The sequence below is a fragment of the Leuresthes tenuis genome, unplaced genomic scaffold (assembly GCF_036924035.1).
Source record: "Leuresthes tenuis unplaced genomic scaffold, fLeuTen1.0.hap1 SCAF_1, whole genome shotgun sequence".
Lineage (NCBI taxonomy): Eukaryota > Metazoa > Chordata > Actinopteri > Atheriniformes > Atherinopsidae > Leuresthes > Leuresthes tenuis.
The window spans coordinates 29,156,615-29,170,441 of record NW_027325355.1 but is presented as its reverse complement, the minus strand read 5'-3'; the positions used below and the strand labels follow the sequence as shown (position 1 = coordinate 29,170,441).

At 48.9% G+C, this 13,827-nt stretch overlaps 1 protein-coding gene across 4 annotated transcripts in view; it reads right to left on the bottom strand.

Annotated features, from left to right (window-relative positions):
* ptprnb (protein tyrosine phosphatase receptor type Nb) overlaps positions 1 to 13,803 on the bottom strand; it is a 39,180-nt gene extending 25,377 nt beyond the window's left edge. For all 4 annotated transcript variants that reach the window (XM_072378009.1, XM_072378012.1, XM_072378082.1 and 1 more), the window contains exons 1-2: positions 13,624 to 13,803; positions 6,284 to 6,334 (exon numbers count right to left, since the gene is read on the bottom strand). In XM_072378009.1, coding sequence (XP_072234110.1) covers positions 6,284 to 6,334; positions 13,624 to 13,705 — 133 coding nt within the window. In that variant the 5' untranslated portion in view covers positions 13,706 to 13,803. The remainder of the gene's footprint in view (positions 1 to 6,283; positions 6,335 to 13,623) is intronic.
* Between the last annotated feature and the right edge of the window lie 24 nt (positions 13,804 to 13,827).

Sequence of the window (13,827 nt, the reverse complement as noted above, 5' to 3'; positions counted from 1 at the left end):
GTTCCAGAGGTTCCAGGCTGATGTTCCAGAGCTTCCAGGCTGATGTTCCACAGCTTCCAGGCTGATGTTCCAGAGCTTCCAGGCTGATGTTCCACAGCTTCCAGGCTGGTGTTCCAGAGCTTCCAGGCTGATGTTCCACAGCTTCCAGGCTGATGTTCCAGAGCTTCCAGGCTGATGTTCCAGAGCTTCCAGGCTGATGTTCCAGAGGTTCCAGGCTGATGTTCCAGAGCTTCCAGGCTGGTGTTCCAGAGGTTCCAGGCTGATGTTCCAGAGCTTCCAGGCTGATGTTCCAGAGCTTCCAGGCTGATGTTCCAGAGCTTCCAGGCTGATGTTCCAGAGCTTCCAGGCTGATGTTCCACAGCTTCCAGGCTGATGTTCCAGAGCTTCCAGGCTGATGTTCCAGGCTGATGTTCCAGGCTGATGTTCCAGAGCTTCCGGGCTGATGTTCCAGAGCTTCCGGGCTGATGTTCCAGAGGTTCCAGGCTGATGTTCCAGAGCTTCCAGGCTGATGTTCCAGAGCTTCCAGGCTGATGTTCCAGAGCTTCCAGGCTGATGTTCCACAGCTTCCAGGCTGATGTTCCAGAGCTTCCAGGCTGATGTTCCAGAGCTTCCAGGCTGATGTTCCAGAGCTTCCAGGCTGGTGTTCCAGAGCTTCCAGGCTGATGTTCCAGAGGTTCCAGGCTGATGTTCCAGAGCTTCCAGGCTGATGTTCCAGAGCTTCCAGGCTGATGTTCCAGAGCTTCCAGGCTGGTGTTCCAGAGCTTCCAGGCTGATGTTCCAGAGCTTCCAGGCTGATGTTCCAGAGCTTCCAGGCTGATGTTCCAGAGCTTCCAGGCTGATGTTCCAGAGCTTCCAGGCTGATGTTCCAGGCTGATGTTCCAGGCTGATGTTCCAGAGCTTCCAGGCTGATGTTCCAGAGCTTCCAGGCTGATGTTCCAGAGCCTCCAGGCTTATGTTTCAGAGCTTCCAGGCTGATGTTCCAGAGCTTCCAGGCTGATGTTTTATGCTGATGTTTCAGAGCTTCCAGGCTGATGTTCCAGAGCTTCCAGGCTGATGTTCCACAGCTTCCAGGCTGGTGTTCCAGAGCTTCCAGGCTGATGTTCCACAGCTTCCAGGCTGATGTTCCAGAGGTTCCAGGCTGATGTTCCAGAGCTTCCAGGCTGATGTTCCAGAGGTTCCAGGCTGATGTTCCAGAGGTTCCAGGCTGGTGTTCCAGAGCTTCCAGGCTGATGTTCCAGAGCTTCCAGGCTGATGTTCCAGAGCTTCCAGGCTGATGTTCCAGAGCTTCCAGGCTGATGTTCCAGAGCTTCCAGGCTGATGTTCCACAGCTTCCAGGCTGATGTTCCAGAGCTTCCAGGCTGATGTTCCACAGCTTCCAGGCTGATGTTCCACAGCTTCCAGGCTGATGTTCCAGAGCTTCCAGGCTGATGTTCCAGGCTGATGTTCCAGGCTGATGTTCCAGAGCTTCCGGGCTGATGTTCCAGAGCTTCCAGGCTGATGTTCCAGAGCTTCCAGGCTGGTGTTCCAGAGCTTCCAGGCTGATGTTCCAGAGGTTCCAGGCTGATGTTCCAGAGCTTCCAGGCTGATGTTCCAGAGCTTCCAGGCTGATGTTCCAGAGCTTCCAGGCTGATGTTCCACAGCTTCCAGGCTGATGTTCCAGAGCTTCCAGGCTGATGTTCCAGAGCTTCCAGGCTGATGTTCCAGAGCTTCCAGGCTGGTGTTCCAGAGCTTCCAGGCTGATGTTCCAGAGGTTCCAGGCTGATGTTCCAGAGCTTCCAGGCTGATGTTCCAGAGCTTCCAGGCTGATGTTCCAGAGCTTCCAGGCTGGTGTTCCAGAGCTTCCAGGCTGATGTTCCAGAGCTTCCAGGCTGATGTTCCAGAGCTTCCAGGCTGATGTTCCAGGCTGATGTTCCAGGCTGATGTTCCAGAGCTTCCAGGCTGATGTTCCAGAGCTTCCAGGCTGGTGTTCCAGAGCTTCCAGGCTGATGTTCCAGAGCTTCCAGGCTGGTGTTCCAGAGCTTCCAGGCTGGTGTTCCAGAGCTTCCAGGCTGGTGTTCCAGAGCTTCCAGGCTGATGTTCCACAGCTTCCAGGCTGATGTTCCACAGCTTCCAGGCTGATGTTCCAGAGCTTCCATGCTGATGTTCCAGAGCTTCCAGGCTGATGTTCCACAGCTTCCAGGCTGATGTTCCACAGCTTCCAGGCTGATGTTCCACAGCTTCCAGGCTGATGTTCCAGAGCTTCCAGGCTGATGTTCCAGAGCTTCCAGGCTGATGTTCCACAGCTTCCAGGCTGATGTTCCACAGCTTCCAGGCTGATGTTCCAGAGCTTCCAGGCTGATGTTCCACAGCTTCTAGGCTGATGTTCCAGAGCTTCCAGGCTGATGTTTCAGAGCTTCCAGGCTGATGTTCCAGAGCTTCCAGGCTGGTGTTCCAGAGCTTCCAGGCTGATGTTCCAGAGCTTCCAGGCTGATGTTCCAGAGGTTCCAGGCTGATGTTCCAGAGCTTCCAGGCTGATGTTCCAGAGCTTCCAGGCTGATGTTCCACAGCTTCCAGGCTGATGTTCCAGAGCTTCCAGGCTGATGTTCCACAGCTTCCAGGCTGATGTTCCAGAGCTTCCAGGCTGATGTTCCAGAGCTTCCAGGCTGGTGTTCCAGAGCTTCCAGGCTGGTGTTCCAGAGCTTCCAGGCTGATGTTCCAGAGCTTCCAGGCTGGTGTTCCAGAGCTTCCAGGCTGGTGTTCCAGAGCTTCCAGGCTGATGTTCCACAGCTTCCAGGCTGATGTTCCACAGCTTCCAGGCTGGTGTTCCAGAGCTTCCAGGCTGATGTTCCAGAGCTTCCATGCTGATGTTCCAGAGCTTCCAGGCTGATGTTCCACAGCTTCCAGGCTGATGTTCCACAGCTTCCAGGCTGGTGTTCCAGAGCTTCCAGGCTGATGTTCCAGAGCTTCCAGGCTGATGTTCCAGAGCTTCCAGGCTGATGTTCCAGAGCTTCCAGGCTGATGTTCCACAGCTTCCAGGCTGATGTTCCAGAGCTTCCAGGCTGATGTTCCACAGCTTCTAGGCTGATGTTCCAGAGCTTCCAGGCTGATGTTTCAGAGCTTCCAGGCTGATGTTCCAGAGCTTCCAGGCTGATGTTCCAGAGCTTCCAGGCTGGTGTTCCAGAGGTTCCAGGCTGATGTTCCAGAGCTTCCAGGCTGATGTTCCAGAGGTTCCAGGCTGATGTTCCAGAGCTTCCAGGCTGATGTTCCACAGCTTCCAGGCTGATGTTCCAGAGCTTCCAGGCTGATGTTCCACAGCTTCCAGGCTGGTGTTCCAGAGCTTCCAGGCTGATGTTCCACAGCTTCCAGGCTGATGTTCCAGAGCTTCCAGGCTGATGTTCCAGAGCTTCCAGGCTGATGTTCCAGAGGTTCCAGGCTGATGTTCCAGAGGTTCCAGGCTGATGTTCCAGAGCTTCCAGGCTGATGTTCCAGAGCTTCCAGGCTGATGTTCCAGAGCTTCCAGGCTGATGTTCCAGAGCTTCCAGGCTGATGTTCCACAGCTTCCAGGCTGATGTTCCAGAGCTTCCAGGCTGATGTTCCAGGCTGATGTTCCAGGCTGATGTTCCAGAGCTTCCGGGCTGATGTTCCAGAGCTTCCGGGCTGATGTTCCAGAGGTTCCAGGCTGATGTTCCAGAGCTTCCAGGCTGATGTTCCAGAGCTTCCAGGCTGATGTTCCAGAGCTTCCAGGCTGATGTTCCACAGCTTCCAGGCTGATGTTCCAGAGCTTCCAGGCTGATGTTCCAGAGCTTCCAGGCTGATGTTCCAGAGCTTCCAGGCTGGTGTTCCAGAGCTTCCAGGCTGATGTTCCAGAGGTTCCAGGCTGATGTTCCAGAGCTTCCAGGCTGATGTTCCAGAGCTTCCAGGCTGATGTTCCAGAGCTTCCAGGCTGGTGTTCCAGAGCTTCCAGGCTGATGTTCCAGAGCTTCCAGGCTGATGTTCCAGAGCTTCCAGGCTGATGTTCCAGAGCTTCCAGGCTGATGTTCCAGGCTGATGTTCCAGGCTGATGTTCCAGAGCTTCCAGGCTGATGTTCCAGAGCTTCCAGGCTGATGTTCCAGAGCCTCCAGGCTTATGTTTCAGAGCTTCCAGGCTGATGTTCCAGAGCTTCCAGGCTGATGTTTTATGCTGATGTTTCAGAGCTTCCAGGCTGATGTCCCAGAGCTTCCAGGCTGATGTTTCAGAGCTTCCAGGCTGATGTTCCAGAGCTTCCAGACTGATGTTCCAGAGCTTCCAGGCTGATGTTCCAGAGCTTCCAGGCTGATGTTCCAGAGGTTCCAGGCTGGTGTTCTAGAGGTTCCAGGCTGATGTTTCAGAGCTTCCAGGCTGATGTTCCAGAGCTTCCAGGCTGATGTTCCAGAGCTTCCAGGCTGATGTTCCAGAGCTTCCAGGCCGGTGTTCTAGAGGTTCCAGGCCGATGTTTCAGAGCTTCCAGGCCGATGTTTCAGAGCTTCCAGGCTGATGTTTCAGAGCTTCCAGGCTGATGTTCCAGAGCTTCCAGGCTGATGTTCCAGAGCTTCCAGGCTGATGTTCCAGAGCTTCCAGAGCTTTCTGCAGCACACCCTGCTTTTCCTCACACACCTCCTCTTCCTCACCACACGCTCAATCAAAGCCCTCAGAACGCTCCCACCTGTCAGATCAGGGAACAAAACGTCCTCCGGGCCCAACAAGCCATCATCAATAATGCAGCACCTGTTGGAGTGTGTGCACACCATCATATTTAAAGGAGCAGGCAGGAAGCAGGGATTTAAAGCCAGGTCAAGCCTCTGATGGACGCTTCCTGAAGCTACAGGGATCGGCTGCTGGGATCGGCTGCTGGGATCGGCTGCTGGGATCTGCTGCATGGATCGGCTGCAGGGATCGACTGCTGGGATCGGCTGCTGGGATCGGCTGCTGGGATCGGCTGCAGGGATCGGCTGCTGGGATCGGCTGCAGGGATCGGCTGCAGGGATCGGCTGCAGGGATCGGCTGCTGGGATCGGCTGCTGGGATCTGCTGCTGGGATCGGCTGCTGGGATCGGCTGCTGGGATCGGCTGCTGGGATCGGCTGCTGGGATCGGCTGCAGGGATCGGCTGCTGGGATCTGCTGCTGGGATCGGCTGCTGGGATCGGCTTCTGGGATCTGCTGCAGGGATCGGCTGCAGGGATCGGCTGCAGGGATCGGCTGCAGGGATCGGCTGCTGGGATCGGCTGCAGGGATCGGCTGCAGGGATCGGCTGCATGGATCGGCTGCAGGGATCGGCTGCAGGGATCGGCTGCTGGGATCGGCTGCTGGGATCGGCTGCAGGGATCGGCTGCATGGATCGGCTGCAGGGATGGGCTGCTGGGATCGGCTGCAGGGATCTGCTGCTGGGATCGGCTGCAGGGATCGGCTGCAGGGATGGGCTGCTGGGATCGGCTGCAGGGATCTGCTGCTGGGATCGGCTGCAGGGATCGGCTGCAGGGATCGGCTGCAGGGATCGGCTGCTGGGATCGGCTGCAGTCGCTCAGTTTGCAAACCTGTCCGACACGAATGTAACGTTACTTTAAAAAGGCTGTGAACAGTCTTTGGGATGGAGTTGTGGGAAGATGGAGGCAGCAGAGCAGAAGCTGAGAACAGAGGTCTGACTGTGGTTCAACATCACAACATGATGCTCCTCTCCTTCACTGCAGAGTTGGTCCAGACAGAGTCGGGCTGCGGTGAAGGCAAAGCACGACAATACTTCTAATCCAGATCCTTCCTTTTCTTTTAAAAATCACCCGGATGAAACTGGAATAACATCAACTGTTCAAAAACTCAACATTCCTGCCCTCCAGAAGACCACAGAGCTGGAGAACTCCAGACATCCTTCAAAGTTCACGCCTCAGCAAGTGAAACAGCAGCTTTCAGCTGCGTTTTAATATAAAACGTCCAATAAGGTTCAACATCAGAGTATCACAGTGAGATTACACTGAGTTTGACCACATATGTCAAACTCCGGTCCTCGAGGGCCGCTGTCCGGCAGGTTTTAGATGTTTCCCTGCTTCAACACACCTGGTACAGATTAAATGGATCTCTTCCAAAGATTGATAGGTGAGTTGAAGCAGTGAAACATCTAAAACCTGCCGGACAGCGGCCCTCGAGGACCGGAGTTTGACATCCCTGCTCCAGACAGTCCAGCAGCACAGCTTCGATATTTTCTCCAGTGTGTGCACACAACAAGGGTCGGGTTTCTTCTTCTCTGCTAACATGAAAGGAAAGTATTCTGCTATCCAGGGAGAGTCAAATACTCACCATCGTTGCACAACTGGTCTCTGGGACAAAGGTTCTTCTCAAACAGACAACCTGCAGACACAAAAAGACAATAAAAGTCAACCAAACCGACGTTTCAAAGAGGCAAACCATTAGTTTTTATTAGCTCTTTGTCACGGTGTGGTGGAGACGAGGAGATGAAGGACCTGAATGCAGATTTAACGTAAAAACTTGATTTATTTTTGATTTAACAGAGATGGGGGAGTAAAGCAACCCCGACGGCAGCAGACCGGGAGACTAAATACTGTGGATTGGTGAGTGAGTGCCGCTGATGATCATGAACACAGCTGAAGGCAGGGCAGAAGGAACTGAGGACAAAGGCAAAAACACAGAACATGACACCTCAGAGCTGCTCGTCTTTCAGAAGTTTATGAAGCAATCTTTAGATTTGTGTCAGAAAGCTGTGTTTTTTAGAAAGTGTGATGAGTTTTTACTCATTTAAAAAGCTGGGCCAGGAGCTGGTGAAGCTACAGCAGGAATAAGCAGGAGAAAGGTTTCTACTCTTTGTCTGGTTAGGTTTAGGCATCGAACTGGTCAGGGTTAGATAAACCACAAGGCATGTCATATCCGCTCCAGTGTATCTGAGTCTGCCTCTGACTGTGTGAGCCTGTGCACGTGCATGTGCACGTGCACGTGTTCAACAGAGCCGGATATAAGACAATAAATCTGATCTTAATCTTAATGAGATAGATTTTCTTATGTTGCTGCAGAGATGAAAGAAACCTCCTGAAAAGCTGTAAAATGAACTCGATTTTGGTTGTTTTAATAATAAATACAGATCGACTCCACGGGAAGGACGAGTTTAACCGGCGTAAACATGCAGAAGGTGATCATTTTCTCTGTAAACTTTTGGCTTATGTCGTACAGAAAAGAGAGAAAGAAAACTTTCTCCAGGCTTCTTGAAGGACATCCCAAAGCTCCTCTCTGGCTGCCTTTTGTTCCGTTCTCTGTCTGCAGCTCAGCTAACTGCTGTTTGGGCGTCTCTGTGTTGCTGCTGTCTGTCAAACTGTGTCATCTTTGGTGTTTTCCATAGATACAACTGAAGAAAAGGGAAGAAAAGACGTGTCTTTAGGTCAGTGTTAACGGACAAAAGACTGAAAATGAGTGAAAATTGATCAAGACCACTTTATAAGAAAGTCTGGCAGCTTGGAAGGAAACATGAAGAACTGAGGTGAGAGATGAGGACAACACTGATATGGAGACGGTTGCTAGGAGCCTGCAGATGGAAATATGTGCCTGTGGGTGTAACAGTTGACCTTTTCTCAGGTTCTCATCTGCTGAGAGGTTGTAAACGGCAGCAGAGGCAGTTGCTCTCTGATGTTTATCTGAGCCAGTCTTAAAGGTTCCTGTAATCCTGCATATCATCCACTCCTCCTGTTGTAGCTGAAGCTTCTCCCGGAGTAAACGGGGCGCGCTGCACAAACAGATCAAGCTGTAGTTTTATCTGCTTTCACTGTGCAGTTATGGTGAAATTTCCTGTTGTCAGAGGATGGATTTTAGAATATTTAGATTCCTGGAACAGCTCAGGTTTCAGGCCTCAAACTGAGACCAACGAAGCTGCCAGAGGGAAGTCACACAGATGGCAACATGCTGCAGATTCCTCGTTCGTTAGGTTTCTCCTGATTTAAGATGTCACAATCCAGACCAGGTACGGTCTCCATGACGACACAAAGAAGCCTCCACTGCTGTCAGAGGAGGAATTTCCATTAAACAAGCTGAACATAGGGTGGAGAGATCCTGCGTCCATTCTTCCTTCTGTTCGCCGTGCCTCCAGCCAAACTCCACATGATGACTAATCTCTGCTCGATCCGCCGCCCACACATCGTCTCTCCATCCCTGCCTGCTCCTGGCGGACCGTCTCAGCCTCTTTGCACTCACCGTTGCTCAGTGATCGCGTTTAACACTCGACATCACCCACTAATTAGGAGGAATTCAGTGAAATTAAGTCTGTAACGAGCAGAATTGCTGTGGAAATGATTTGTGACCCAAACACGGACTGGGCAGATATATCTGGCCATTAGTCTGTGGATAATTTGCTGCCATGAATGTTTAGTGTCCGAACGGTTATAAAACAGAAGAATAAGAAACCCTCGCAGTGGAGAAAGCATCCAGAGCATCACCTAAAACATCCTCCTTTCTCGCTGAAATGCTGATTGACTGATGAGAGAATTATTACATCATAAACATAAGAAATAATGTAAGTTTTTAAGCCAAAAGAATTGTTTTCACTATAAGCCTCCAAACGGGAGGATTAGCAGCTGTTCCACTGGGTTTAGGCAACATTACCTGGTCAGGGTCAGAATACGTCACGGTTCACTCTATTAGATTCTTTTTATCAGGCCAACATCACCTGAATGGATGCCATTTTGATTCTTGATGATGAAAATGTGTTTGTGGCCACAGTTTTAGGCGCCATGTAAACGTCTGCATCGGATGAAATGTTACCATCGGCATGGCAACTCTTACAGGGGAAGCAGAGCATCGTCGTGGCAGATCTACCTGGCAGTCACATCCACCTGGACTGGTTAAGGCTGGCGTTGGGGGCCAGAGAAAGAGGTCAGTGGGCGTGGCTTAGCTGGACACACAGTAACTGGACCTCACTGTCATTTATGTTTCCACACAGAAGGTTTTACACATTATTCTCTTTATTTGAACACCATTAGCATCTAAGCTAACAGCACCAGAGCTTATTATCCTTTTCTTATGATCTAACAACATTATAAATCCCTAAAGTTTGCATAAGCATGGAACATGCAGCGCATTTACTGTTTAAACTCACTTTGCAGACGTTTCTCTCACACACTGCTGCTTCATCCCGTTTCCCAAACACAAATGTTTTAATGTTTCCACCAGAATTACCCGTTAATTTCAGTTCTAACTGAATCCAGTCCCACAGAAACATAACAATACAATATAAGGAGGCTTTAAATCCCTTTTTGGTCTTGCTTTAATTTCAGTTTGTTCCACCATGATGGAACCATAGATGAGAACAGTCTCTGCTTTGTGTGTGTGTGGGGGGGGGGGTTAAGCCTGTAAAAGTGAGTTTAGGTAGTTTACTGCAGACCCAGAAGCCATTTTATAAGCAGCATTAGTTTGATTCAGGCAGTCATGGGTATTGGGAAAGCACCACAAATAAGTATTAAATGTTGTGTCATTATTACATAATGACAGATGCAGCTTTGGCTTTGTAGAGGCCTTAAAAGTTAATCTGACCAAAGTAAATAACTCATAAATGTTCAATAAAAGCTCAAAGAAAAACTCCAGCACATTACATTTCTGTTTGATCAGTCGTTTTTCAGAGAAGGTCTTTGAGACATGATTTGTTTTCAAACTTTAATGAGCAGATTAGCAGAGCTGGAATTCAGTTTTCCTGCAGGTGTTTCTGTCATCTTAAGGAATGAGAAAACAGTCACTTCCTCCGTATCAGACACGCTACGATGATGGTAAAGGAATAAAAACAAGAGGCAGGTAGGTCCCCATCAGCCACTGTGATGATTATCCCTGAACATTAACAATCCTGCCTGTAGAAGAGAGGAGTGGTAAAAATTAAAAGAGAGAAAAGGAGGGCTTCGTACGGCCAACACTTCATCTGCAACACAGAGTCCAGTATCACCAAATTGCCTTTTAACCTCATCATCATCACTGGTGTGTCTGTGCTTTGCTGTTATCGTCCATTATCTACCTGCCAGGCTGAGGCCTCGTGCTGCTCTGAGGGCAGACGGGGGATTTAAGGTGGAATGACTGGTATGAAGCAAAGTAAAAGCAACAGAGCGGCAGCAGCTGGTCGCACCCTGCACAGCTCGGCCGGACCTTTCAACTCTGACCTTCACACACTGACATTCTTCTGATGTGCGTCTCAGTCCCGCTGCTGCAGAAACGCACTGGAGCTGAAAATGTTCCATCTTCAGCAGGAACCGAAGTGTTTGGAGCTCAGAGAGGGAGACGGGCTGCTGGGGCTCCTGTTTTCCAGTCCAGTCTCTGAGGTTTTCACTCTTCATGGTCTTCTCTGTTGTATTCTCTGTCTTCCAAACAGTTCCACGCTCTGAAATGTGTGTTTGTAGAAGAATCCAGGGTCTATAATGATGGCACTTTTCGCGTGGGAGCGGTTCTACCTTCAGTAGGGGTCCTTAGACATTACCCTGCCTGCAAGTTGCTTTGGATAAAAGCCAAATACATCAACAATAAAACTGTATTTTGTATCATGCAGAAATAAAAGGGTTGGACTTCAGTTGATATTGGTCAATGTTTGAAATCCCGACGGTACATAAATCTGACGCACGTGCACTGCAGACCTCTTCTTCTCGTCTTTATCCTTTTAAACCAATCTCTCCGTCACATGTGACCTTTCTGACTTCCAAAAGGGCGGTTTGGTGAAGCATGAATAGCTGAAGCCTCAGTAAAGTAAACCTTTGGGTTGTGCAGCGTTTCAGCAGGAACTGTGCCTAAAATCATCAAAGAAGACCAAACTGGCTCCGGGTAACTCGGGATGGAGGGACAGCCTCAGTTACAGAGACCCTGAAGCATTAAAACACACAGAGCTGGGAGTAACTCAGTGACTGCAGAGATGTGCCAATTCAATATCACAACCGCTGCCTTTGCAAAATCTGTTCTTTCCCCCATAGATGTTGAAAAATGGTGCATTAACTTGAAGAAGTGGTTTATTGCCCACTTCAAGCCGACTTCAACACAACAACAAGCAGAGGAACAGCGCTGCTGTGATGAGGAACACGTTCCCATCTCCAGATCTGGGAGGTTCTGGAGCGGGGAACTGCTTCATTATCATCCCTAAAAGAGCTGGAAGAAGTTCTGACTGAGGAATAGATTAAAACTCCCCTCTGTCCCGGACATGTAGGAGTCTATTCCTAAAGGTATGGGAAGAATTATCGCTGCCAAGGACCAACCTACACGACTGAATCAACATAACTTTCCAATTATTCTGTCATGAGACGGTGATGAATCTGAAAGGAGTTTTGGGCTCATCTGGACAGATCTGACACTACTTTGGAAGTCTGGAGAAGCAGAGAAGAGGTTTCAGTTCAAGTAGCCACGTCAGAAAACCTGTTGTACTTTGAAGCAGCAGCGGGACATTTAAACATATATAGAGCCCAGTCCTCCAAGAACACTCTGAACAACAAGCTGAAGTCGAAGCCACAAGGTTGGATAGCAGCTACCAGCTAAATTAGACCAAAGGAGCCAGTTCTCTCTCAGTTTGGGAGAAGAATCTGAAAACATTAAATTATTCCTCATGAGCTCAGCTGTTCATATAGAGTTGCCTCCATGTCACACCGCTGTGTGTTCGTATTAAACGTGGAAAATATTACATAAATAACTGTGAAAACCGTTAGAATAAGCCAGTAATATTCTGTCAGAGCAGGTTAAAGCTGAGTTCCCAGCATGCAGTTAGTCGGCACCAATAGATGTGATATTCTTATCGTTAGAATCACTTTAGCAGCCTCTGATGCACGGATGCATGCATGTTACTGTGGATCCGTGCACTGCTGCCCGCACCACCCTTTTATTGCACTGTTTTGATTATTAATCATCATAAATTACAGCATTCGGCCGGTTATACCATCATTTCCAGCTAAAAACCCGACATAAAAAAGAAATCCTGTCATGTTTAAATGGAATGAGTTCAAAAGGCTCAAATATCCAATCAATATGCAACAATCTGCAGCTGTTTTTGGTGACTGATTTAATCTTTTCCCCTAATTTTAACCGTTCAAAGCTTCTTCTTGATCATAACTGACTTCTACCTGAAGATTCTTATTATTTTTATTTCCGACAGCTTATCAATCAAAACCAGCACTTTGCATTTATCATTTTGAAGTCTGGGATGTTTTTATTTAAACAAATATTCCTCACTAAGGAAATTGTGGTCGATTACTCAGAAAACTGCAACAAAAATGTGAATAAACTCAAGCTGTAGGTCCCTGTGGAAATGCCCCACAGCACTGAAACACCTGAGGAATCATAAGTGAGCTGCTGGACGGATAATAAAAGGTAAAATCAGCTTTTCTTCCCACGTGAAACAGCTGCAGGATGCTGGGATCTGTCCGTGGTGCTGAACCACTGAACCGCGCGCAGAGTCGGTGTAATCACGCGCGGGCAGACAGCGGAGAGACCAGTTATGACTCATAACCAGATGACGTACGTTTCCACAGATTTAATGTTCACGGATTTCACATTTTTGAAGCAGTTTGTAGCGTCAGCAAATGTTTTTGTGAAGGTTTGTCATAAATTTGAATAATAAATCTGCTTTTCTGTGCTTTCTGTATTATTATCATTATTAATAATAATGATGTCCACTGGGCAGATAGATAATGAGACACTGGACATTTGACTACATCTCTCAGGAAGGCATCCGGTCTCATATTGGTTCATTTGCATTTATTAGGATTCATTTAGCACCTTTTCAGCGTCTCTTTGGTTATTTTGGTCCATCTATTTGAAGCATCTGTATGTTTACAGCACATTATGTCATAGCTGATCTTTTTCATACGTCTTTAATAATTTATATGTGGTTGTTCATGCTGTCTGTCTCAAACAATCCTCATACATGATTAACTTACTCATATTCTGACTGCTTTCTCCTTTGGCTTTAAGTTATTTTTACAGCCAATCTTGAACTTTGTGGTGAATTTTCCTCCAATACATGTTGTTCTGAACTCATTTTTGGCTCTAATTGTGTTACAGACCTGTTTATATATAACAGAGCGACTTCTTTACGTTTACATGATGATACATTCAGGAACAGACCGGCAGCGTCTTCTCTTCTCTTGTCGCAAAACAAACAAGAAAATGATTCATGAATTCATCGAGACACATCCGAGCCGACCCGGTCACAGCGTTTGCGTCAGTGACGCACCGATTTGGCACTGATGTAAACAGATGAGAAGCAGATAAACGGAGCCGGAAACAGCCCAAAGTCCTACCGACTTCTCTTCAGTTGATGCACAAAGACCCCCAAGGATCGAACTGAGTACATATGAGGCGAATACATTCATTTCAGCTTCATTATTCGACTATAATCTAAAATGTTTGAGGGAAAAGAGAGGAACTTCCACAAATTCTGCTCTAAAATGAAGAGAAACACAAGCAAAATATGAAAGGAAATGTGCAAATTTCCCGAAAAGGCTGCAGAAATGTTGGAAAGTCGAAGAAAGAGGACATTCAAAGTGCTGCAAACTGGCTGCTGTCAGTGAGCACAGCAACAGCTCTTCGGGGAAGTCGTGATTTACGCACCGCGCCTCGCAGTTCATTAGAGACGGAGTGCATCCGTCTCCAGCAGCTGTTTATCACATCTAATCCGAGCATCTTACCGTGTCTGGCGGAGGAGCACAACCGGCAGGAGGCGGTGAGGAGGAGGAGGCACAGAGCCGCCCAGAGCCGCGGAGACCTCATGATCCAACATCCACCGGAGCGAGGAGGGGAGAGCCGGCGCTGCTGCTGCGCTTCTACAAACTCTCCATGTCTGAGGAGAGGCTGCTGCTGCTGCTGCTGCTGCTGCTGCTCGAGGACTGATG